Genomic DNA, 10,244 nt, shown 5'->3' on the forward strand with positions numbered 1-10,244 from the left:
GTAATCCTCAATGTTTCCAGGTAATACACTAGACCAGCTACCGTGCGTCTATACGCTTGGACGTAGTTATTGCCACATGACTAATCCATCGAACACATTTTGTCTTTCAGTTTCCTTTTGATCTAGAAGCGGAGAAGAGTGAAGATGTTGGTCGTGTTGGCTTTTATTATCATTTTCCACATAACCTCCATGGCATTGCTATTCATCTCTACAATAGACAATGTGAGTCACTCGCCGCGCTGCAGCCCCCTCATACTGTACAATTGCTTTGCCGTGACGGATCCCATTGTTGTGTAGACAGTACGCCATATGCACACCGCAGCGATGGGAACACGCTCACTAAAGACGGTACTACAGCTGAGCGCAGGGCTCTGAGGTGCCTGCTTTGCCTAATACACGCGCCTCAGAAAGCGAAATATTCTATAGACGTAATTGTACAGCAGCAAACCATCCTGCTAGCACTAAACACAAATCCTTTCGTTAATTCATTCTTTCATTTTCAGACTCCTGATATGCATTTTGCTGACTGATTCAAGTTTTAGATTTTTTTTTTCTTGTGTGACTGCTCCCTCCTAGTTGGTCGATTTGAGATCTGTGTGTATCCTGGGTGCTGCTGTCTTCACTTGATTCCATGAATCAGCACATTTAAAATATTGTATTCCCCTTCCCTCCACATGCCTTCCTCCCTCTCTATAGCCTGTTTCCAGTACACTACTATTTTCTCCATTGGTAAATTTGAATAAAAACAAAACATTCCCAGCTCTATAGATGATGATAATAATAATAATGATAATATATATATATATATATATATATATATATACATACAGTACAGACCAAAAGTTTGGACACACCTTCTCATTTAAAGATTTTTCTGTATTTTCATGACTATGAGAATTGTAAATTCACACTGAAGGCATCAAACTATGAATTAACACATGTGGAATTATGTACTTAACAAAAAAGTGTGAAACAACTGAAAATATGTCTTATATTCTAGGTTCTTCAAAGTAGCCACCTTTTGCTTTGATGACTGCTTTGCACACTCTTGGCATTCTCTTGATGAGCTTCAAGAGGTAGTCACCGGGAATGGTCTTCCAACAATCTTGAAGGCGTTCCCAGAGATGCTTAGCACTTGTTGGCCCTTTTGTCTTCACTCTGTGGTCCAGCTCACCCCAAACCATCTCGATTGGGTTCAGGTCTGGTGACTGTGGAGGCCAGGTCATCTGGCGTAGCACCCCACCACTCTCCTTCTTGGTCAAATAGCCCTTACACAGCCTGGAGGTGTTTGGGGTCATTGTCCTGTTGAAAAATAAATGATGGTCTAACTAAACGCAAATCGGATGGAATAGCATGCCGCTGCACGATGCTGTGGTAGCCATGCTGGTTCAGTATGCCTTCAATTTTGAATAAATCCCCAACAGTGTCACCAGCAAAGCACCCCCACACCATCACACCTCTTCCTCCATGCTTCACGGTGGGAACCAGGCATGTAGAGTCCATCCGTTCACCTTTTCTGCATTGCACAAAGACATGGTGGTTGGAACCAAAGATCTCAAATTTGGACTCAGACCAAAGCACAGATTTCCACTGGTCTAATGTCCATTCCGTGTGATCTTTAGCCCAAACAAGTCTCTTCTGCTTGTTGCCTGTCCTTAGCAGTGGTTTCCTAGCAGCTATTTTACCATGAAGGCCTGCTGCACAAAGTCTCCTCTTAACAGTTGTTGTAGAGATGTGTCAGCTGCTAGAACTCTGTGTGGCATTGACCTGGTCTCTAATCTGAGCTGCTGTTAACCTGCGATTTCTGAGGCTGGTGACTCGGATATACTTATCCTCAGAAGCAGAGGTGACTCTTGGTCTTCCTTTCCTGGGGCGGTCCTCATGTGAGCCAGTTTCTTTGTAGCGCTTGATGGTTTTCGCCACTGCACTTGGGGACACTTGCAAAGTTTTCCCAATTTTTCGGACTGACTGACCTTCATTTCTTAAAGTAATGATGGCCACTCGTTTTTCTTTACTTAGCTGCTTTTTTCTTGCCATAATTCAAATTCTAACAGTCTATTCAGTAGGACTATCAGCTGTGTATCCACCAGACTTCTGCACAACACAACTGATGGTCCCAACCCCATTTATAAGGCAAGAAATCCCACTTATTAAACCTGACAGGGCACACCTGTGAAGTGAAAACTATTTCCGGTGACCACCTCTTGAAGCTCATCAAGAGAATGCCAAGAGTGTGCAAAGCAGTCATCAAAGCAAAAGGTGGCTTCTTTAAATATAGAATATAAGACATATTTTCAGTTGTTTCACACCTTTTTTGTTAAGTATATAATTCCACATGTGTCAATTCATAGTTTTGATGCCTTCAGTGTGAATACACAATTTTCATAGTCATGAAAATACAGAATAATCTTTAAATGAGAAGGTGTGTCCAAACTTTTGCTCTGTACTGTATATATATATATATATATATATATATATATATATATATATATATATATATATATGTTTTTGTTCAATTTTACCAATGAACGTTTTTTAAACTTTTTTATCAAATAAAAAACACAGCCAGATATCCCTACCTTTTTCCAGTGTAGATCTTCCACCCTATGTTCAAGACCTCATCAGGCGTCATTTTAGTTGTGTGAAATAAAACTGACTAATTTTCATCAGCGTACTTTGATCATATTTTCATCATTTTGCTTAGCTTTTACCATCAGTCTTTCAGCAGTTTTTCTCGTATGCAGAGGTTTTGCATGCTTCTCCTATCAAATGCATGCTTCTACTATTCAAGTGCTACCCAATATTTTCAAGGACCCATAGACTTGCATTGGTGACTTTGATGAGCGATTCGGATCAATACCAGAAAGATCTCCACGTTTTAGTACAGACAACTTGATTTGCAAATATACAGTCATAAGAAGAGCTCCATTGACTATAAGAAGTATGAGTTCTATCCATGAAAACCACAGATAGAACTCATGTGAAAAACTGATTGAGCCCCAACACTGAGAGAAGGGAAGGGGAGAGCCAGAACCTGGAGCAGGAGCTCTGATGGGTTTGTAACATATTTTCAGATCACTCAGCTGGATAAAAGATTTGAAACAATCTGCAGCAGCAAAATTATATACATTTTTTAATGACAGCAATTAAGAAAGTTGCTTAACTTTGCATATAGGAAGCAAATGTCAGCAACAAAAATTCTGTGCAAAGGTCTACCCAGACTTTAATCAGTTCAAGACCAGACCATTTATCCTGATCTATTTTTTTTTTAATTCATTCGGTTGAAAGAGCTGTAAAAAAAAGTTTGCATCATTTTTTTCATGACACTTGAGGCATTATTTTTGTTATTTTCATTATCTTTTATCTCTTTTTTTGCTGATATCAGTGGGAAAATAAAGAAAATATGTGTCTGTTTTTCAAATTTTTTGGTTAACATTTTAATGACCCCATAAAGGACCACTAAAATACATTTTAAAATTTGTTCCCTTTGCCATAGGAATTATTTCCTTATATCGGACACACAATTTTTTTTCCGACGAGACTGAGGCTATTAACTGCGATTTGGATTGGCAGCGGCTTTTTTTCCCAATTCCTTTTATTTACTTACTTATTTTTGCATTTTTTTCACATTGTTCCCATCACCATAAGGTTATAATTGACCTTTTGTAATATTTCAACATTTAAATACTTTGTTAATTTTATTTCTCCTTTAACTTGGGCTGATGTATTATCCCTCAGTTACAATGGAAATGCAGTCTCCTGGCTGCATAGCAGAGCAGGCTGGTTCTCCTAGGACCCAGTAGCTCCTGCTCCCTCCCTAAATCCAGTGATTACATAGCTGCTAGGTCTGGAGGAAGAAGCTGTCAGTGCCTCCGAAGCTGTGTACACAGCACTCGTCTAGCGCTGTATGTACATCAATAGGGAAGGCAAGGATGGTAATAAACCACCTCTGCCTTCTCTATGGGGAATTTGGCTGTTGTTTGGAAACCGGCTCTCGCTCCTGTAGCTTCATGATGTTGTGTAGCTGCTAAACTATGCAGTGATGCTTCACAATGTCACTGCAAAATATAACGCGGACTACATGGACGTTTAAAGTCTATGGCCACGATTCATCAAAGCAGGTTTGCCAAATTTCTGGTGTGTATTGTTTCGAAAAGTTGTAAAGCTTTAAATTTTGCTGCGTTTACTGTTTTCACGCAGTTTCTCCTAGCTGCGCCCGGACAGGACAAGGGCACGGCCAGGGCGCAACGCTGCAACTCATTTATTTAATGATGAGCTGTGTGGCGTACCCTTTGCCAGAAATCTTACATTTCTGATGTAGCGCATGGAGGTGCACACCACTCGTCCGACACTCCAGATTCATGAAGAAAGATCTAACTTTTCATGAATCAGGAGTGTTTAACTCCATCGTGCCCCCTCATCAAGACCAATGAGAAAATCAACAGTCTTGATGAATCGGGGCCTATGGGCTGTCCAGAAGCAGTTAAAGTGTACCTCCTGTTAGGCCTCATTCACAGGGAGCCAAAACGAGAAGTGAAAGATTAATGGAAATATCTGTATGTCTTCGATGGTGTGTACGTACAGTGATTACAATCACAACTGTTTGATGTAATTTCTGTTCTTATCTTCTGAGGAAACAAAAGATCAGGTCATTTATTCTCTGATCTTTCGCCAGTGGATGCATGTAGGTCCTGGTCCGTTTGCCAGTTTCAGTCAAATGCATTGTGTATGGTGGGCTTTTAAGGTTCTGAAGGTCTATCAATGGACTCTAGTGATATGCCATAACATTGTGATGGCAAGATGCCCAATTGGTGGGCTCATTTATTGTATGTATGCAGAAGGACTACACAAGAGATGACCACATTCCTCTCAGGTTACCGAAAATGTAGATTGTTTGTTTAGACATAAAATGTTTTGAAAAATAAGTAAATTAGTGACTAGTGATGAGCGAATATACTCGTTACTCGAGATTTCCCGAGCACGCTCGGGTGTCCTCCGAGTATTTTTTAGTGCTCGGAGATTTAGTTTTCATCGCCGCAGCTGAATGATTTACATCTGTTAGCCAGCATAAGTACATGTAGGGGTTGCCTGGTTGCTAGGGAATCCCCACATGTAATCACGCTGGCTAACAGATGTAAATCATTCAGCTGAGGTGAGGAAAACTAAATCTCTGAGCACTAAAAAATACTCGGAGGACACCCGAGCGTGCTCGGGAAATCTCGAGTAACGAGTATATTCGCTCATCACTATTAGTGACTTACGGCTAAGTGACATTGAAAGAAAAAAAAATTCAAACGTGTGATCGAAGCTTCTACCATCATTTCCATCCTTAGGCCTGGTGGGTTGGAGAAAACTATTATGTGGACATCTGGAGGACCTGTCTGAACTCTACTACAAACACAGTCTGTACAGAGACTACAAACAACAACAATTGTAAGTTCTGGCACTTCTATAAGATTATTGCCCCTCCCCCACCCCCCCGCAACAAAAAAAGAGAAAAAGGTTCAGACGAGGTAGACAAAGTACTTCGCTGGGGTATGAATTGATGAGCATGTTAATAATCAGATATCTTAACTTTCAGCCTTTCAGGCTATCCAGACCATTCAGGCGACCATGATCCTGGCCACCATTCTGTGCTGCATCGGACTCTTGAGCTTTGTTTTCCAACTGTTCCGGCTTAAACAAGGAGAGCGATTTGTGTTGACTGCTATTATCCAGATGCTGTCATGTGAGTAGCGCAATTATGTTAGGTATTTTATATGTCAGTCAATGCTTGAGTAGTTCTCTACTTTTATTACGCCTATCGTGTAATTATCGTAACATATGGTACATATCAGTGGTCTGTACTGTTTTTGTATTCAAAAGGAATTCAAGTAGAGGTCTTTATAAATATGGTAAATATTGGGGTCAAGCAAGGTGGTGAACCCAAACTACAAGGCGATCTTATCCCCTGATCCACTATGATTGGAATACCACCTCTCACGTTTTTACAACACATGGCTCTGCTATTCTGAAAAGTCATCAATCTCCTTAATTAGATCTTTTAATTGTTCATTATTGTAACTTCACAATGAAATAAATGATTTCATTTAGTGACGATTATGAAACTATTAATTTTCTGGGTCACAGTTTTGTTTTTTTTAAATATTAATCCATTTGTTATATTAATTGAGGCCGCCTTGTAAGGCCTAATTAACGAGATAAATTAAACCTTTGCTTATTTCTGTTTGTTTTCATCTTTATAGTAGATTATATTTTTTATCTACATTTTGTAAAGAAAAAATAGATATATTTCTAATATGTAGAAACTGAGGACATCTAGGTGCTGACAGGCGCCCAAACTGGCATTTAATGAGCATGCTTCCTCTGTGCAGCTGCAAGGAAGCGGTGCGATGAAATGGTGATTGGTTGTGGACCCTGCGGTTTTGATTTACTTTACTCCCCTTCCATCGTGAAACAGCACTAGTCTAGTCCATTGCCTATGCCTCGTATTGCAACTCATATCTATTTACGGTAATTGATTAGGTCTAATATGAGGTATCAAACACAGCCTAAAACCGACCATACACATTAGATGACTGTCGGCCAATCATTTGGCCGACAGCCATCTTGGTAGTCTCTCCTATACATAGGAGCCCTATGCCCTGTGTTCTCTATAAGACAGCCACTGAAAGACATGCTATCTCCAGGAGAACAAAAGGATTGACAGTCCGATATGGGACATGCTCAAAAGACATAAGTTACAATTTTTTTGGGAGATTAAATTAAACAAAGTCATCAGCAACGTCATTAATTAAAAAAAAATACGGTAAATAAAAAATGCAACTGCAGATCGAGGGTAATAATTATGATCAGTGGCAAAGTCGAAATTCTTCAAGCCGTTTCCTACATAATTTGGAGTTGTAGGGACCCAGCGTGTTGCCGCACCAAGTCCTTGCAAACCTCACTGGGGCGTAAAATTTAACCAAGCTTTTGTAAGAACTTGCCGTTATATGGAGGTAACGAGGTGCTTCATTGCCTGCTTTGGGTGCTGTATTCTGGGTCTGCACAATTCAGGAGTCTTCAGTAAAGCCAACCGTCAATCCATTTAAGTATCTTGCAATAGAATTCTACAGTTTATCCATCCAACTAAGCAAACGGTAATAATACTATCCCGTTTCTTGGTAATGTTACATCACCACTTTTTTTTTCGTTCACTTACTTAGTTTGTCTTTACGGATTAAGGAAAAGGTTAGACATGCAGAAAATGAGCACCATCCCAGCATCTGCTGCCTTCCGGCACAGGTTCCTGTGCTTAATTACACATGTAGATCCATAGATATACATGTTGATTTTTATATATTTTTTTCCATTTCATCTTCTAGGTTTGTGTGTTATGATCGCTGCCGCAATCTACGCTTCCATGCATGAAGACTTCCATGCGAATTTAGGACTAAAGGACGGCACATACGGATACTCCTTCATTCTAGCTTGGATTGCCTTTGCCTTCACCTTCATTAACAGCATCATGTACTTGATACTAAGAAAGCGTAAATAAGCCGTAACATCAGCGAGATGACTTCTCTCCCTACACAAACCCAAATGCAGATAACCATTTTGTATATAATCATTTTGAAGTGGTTGTGTAGTAAATGGTAATGTTTTCCTAAAGACGTACTGTTTTCTTAGCAGTGTTAACGCTAAGAATATGACGCATTATACATGTATCCTGGAACATTGACCCTTTGGTTAATGGGAAAGAATTAGAATAATTACAATACATGTATAATGTTTGACAACTTGAACTTTTTTTGTTTTATTTTATATAAATATATATATATATTTTTGGGGAGGTTAGTAGATGTAGATTAAACAAGTTCAATATTGTCCGGGGAAAAGGGAGGGAGGATTGGGTGGTTCTGAAATAACTAGCTTTCATAAAACATCTCAGTCATGATCTAAAAAAAATATATTCTCACCCTAAAATTGGTAAAGGTATAGGCTAATGTTTTATAAAGCACATGAAAGTCAGAGCACTATAAAAGATTATGTTTTTGTATTTGTTTTCATGACTTATTTTTCTTGGTGTAGTCAGAGTCTCCCCCAACCACTCCCATTTTTAGAGTGTAGTGAAATGTTCCATAAAGATAACAGCTTTGGAACAGACCATTAAACACAAACAATAGGGATTCTGACTACGTTACAGTGATTCAGTTACGCTGTAAGCACATTGGAGTTCTGAATTTTGCATTTTTGTTGTCATAGAAGCAGAAAAAAAGACATTTAAGCTGTGAAGGATCTGATGGCTCGTGTTTGGACCACATTGACTTAAAAAGGGGTTCATTAAATTCAGGCATTCTGTGGGAAAAAAATAGCAGAGCCTCAAATGCAGGTGTGAAAAGAGACCTACGAGGATTTCTTTCCTTGCTATAAAGTACCAAGCAACAATAGCTAAAAACATATTACAAAATGCTTACTTTTATATTTCTCTGAATAGATGAACTTACAATAATGGGAGTCTGTTACCTCCAAATCGCTAACTAAACCATCTATATAGTACGTATGGGACTTAAGCTAAAATCTTTTGAGGTTAAGTATAGATTTTAGCTTAACTTAAATTTTTATATTATATGCAATTCAGGTGACTTTTTGGGACCCTTGGCATGGCCAAAGTTTCTTTGCACCAATATGCCCTTTAAAGTTGCATACTGGGCACAGTCATGTCTTGACTGACAGTGAGCTCAGTAGCTGTGCTCACATAGGGTTATTGCTGACTCTGGTCCTCAATACAGTAACAAGAGGTGGTGGCAGACAAGAGTCAGTAACAAGAGGGGAGCGGTGTCAGTGCGGAGGTGCAAAGCTGATGATTGACAGCTCTTGATTAACAGTGCTGAACTCCATCAGCAGGTGTGCACCTCCACTAGGACAGTGTAGCCAAGCTCAGTGTCATGGCCGGCTCTGATCCCTGGCTCCTGTTGCGGCTGCATCGACACTATGCTGCAGACAGGAGTCGTCAATAACACTATGTGAGCGCGGCTGTAAAGTGCACTGTCAATCAAAATATGACAGTGCTCAGTATGCAAATTGAGTAGAGTGTGACAGTGCACCTGATGCCCCCTCATTTGCATACAATAGGTTTTTTTTGCCAACTAAACCACTTAAGCCCCCCTTAATATCTGTATAAGGCTACGTTCACATTTGCGTTGTGCGCCGCAGCGTCGGCGCCGCAGCGCACAACGCAAACAAAAACGCAGCAAAACGCATGCACAACGCTGCGTTTTGCGCCGCATGCGTCGTTTTTTTCATTGAATTTGGACGCAGCAAAAATGCAACTTGCTGCGTCCTCTGCGCCCCGACGCGGGCGCCGCAGCGACGCATGCGGCGCAAAACGCAAGTGCGCCGCATGTCCATGCGCCCCCATGTTAAATATAGGGGCGCATGACGCATGCGGCGCCGCTGCGGCGCCCGACGCTGCGGCGCTGGCCGCAAATGTGAACGTAGCCTAAGTGGTTTATTTGGTGTTTTGGGGGGGTGACAGACTCCCTTAGAAACCTATTAATGTTTACCAATAATCCACAGTAAAATTCATACAGCAGCAGGAATGATTTATATTTCCCATAATGCAAAGGAGGAAAACTAAAAAAAAAAAATGAACTAGTCGTGCTACAATTCATTGGACTTTCTAGAATTTAAACCTTGTCTTGCAATTTACAGATATGTATTGTTGCTTTATCATTATTATTGGAAGTTTTGCTTTGTTATAGTCAGATTTTACCCCTACAACCTTGAACGGTGTCTGTACATATATACAAAAATGCAGATTTGTTCCTAGATCTGTTTTGCATGTAATTTTAAAATCTAGGTATGGAAATTGGTCATTTTATTGTTACGAAAGAAAAATATTGCTTTAAAACTGAATGTGTCCTGTGTTTTATTCTTTTATGCATCAATAAAATATTTATACAGGCAATTTATTTACAGGGGTTGTCCAGGATTAGACAAAAGTTTTACTTTACCAAAGAATGCCATTTACAGGGAATCTGTCAGCAGGATCTATCTATATAATCTGAGTAAGGGCTCATTTCCACATGCGAGATAAACGTCCGAGTCTCGCAGGTTAAAACCCTCTTTTGGCGCCGGCACTTGGGAGCGGAGCGTGCAGCTCCATGTGTTGCTGTGCAGCCGCACGCTCCGCTCTGGAGTGCCGGCGCCAGAAGAGGGTTTTAACCTGCGGGACACGGACGAATGTCTCGCATGTGGAAATG

The 10,244-nt window shown here is 40.2% G+C and overlaps 1 protein-coding gene across 1 annotated transcript in view; it reads left to right on the top strand.

The window, feature by feature from the left end:
* The window catches only part of EMP2 (epithelial membrane protein 2), a 66,573-nt gene extending 56,681 nt beyond the window's left edge, over nucleotides 1–9,892 (top strand). The window contains exons 2-6 of the mRNA XM_077275205.1: nucleotides 111–222; nucleotides 5,334–5,433; nucleotides 5,582–5,728; nucleotides 7,365–9,164; nucleotides 9,487–9,892. Of these exons, the coding sequence (XP_077131320.1) occupies nucleotides 145–222; nucleotides 5,334–5,433; nucleotides 5,582–5,728; nucleotides 7,365–7,537 (498 nt within the window). The 5' untranslated portion in view covers nucleotides 111–144 and the 3' untranslated portion in view covers nucleotides 7,538–9,164; nucleotides 9,487–9,892. The remainder of the gene's footprint in view (nucleotides 1–110; nucleotides 223–5,333; nucleotides 5,434–5,581; nucleotides 5,729–7,364; nucleotides 9,165–9,486) is intronic.
* The last annotated feature ends 352 nt before the right edge of the window (nucleotides 9,893–10,244 follow it).

Source organism: Ranitomeya variabilis, chromosome 7 (assembly GCF_051348905.1).
Source record: "Ranitomeya variabilis isolate aRanVar5 chromosome 7, aRanVar5.hap1, whole genome shotgun sequence".
Classification (NCBI taxonomy): domain Eukaryota; kingdom Metazoa; phylum Chordata; class Amphibia; order Anura; family Dendrobatidae; genus Ranitomeya; species Ranitomeya variabilis.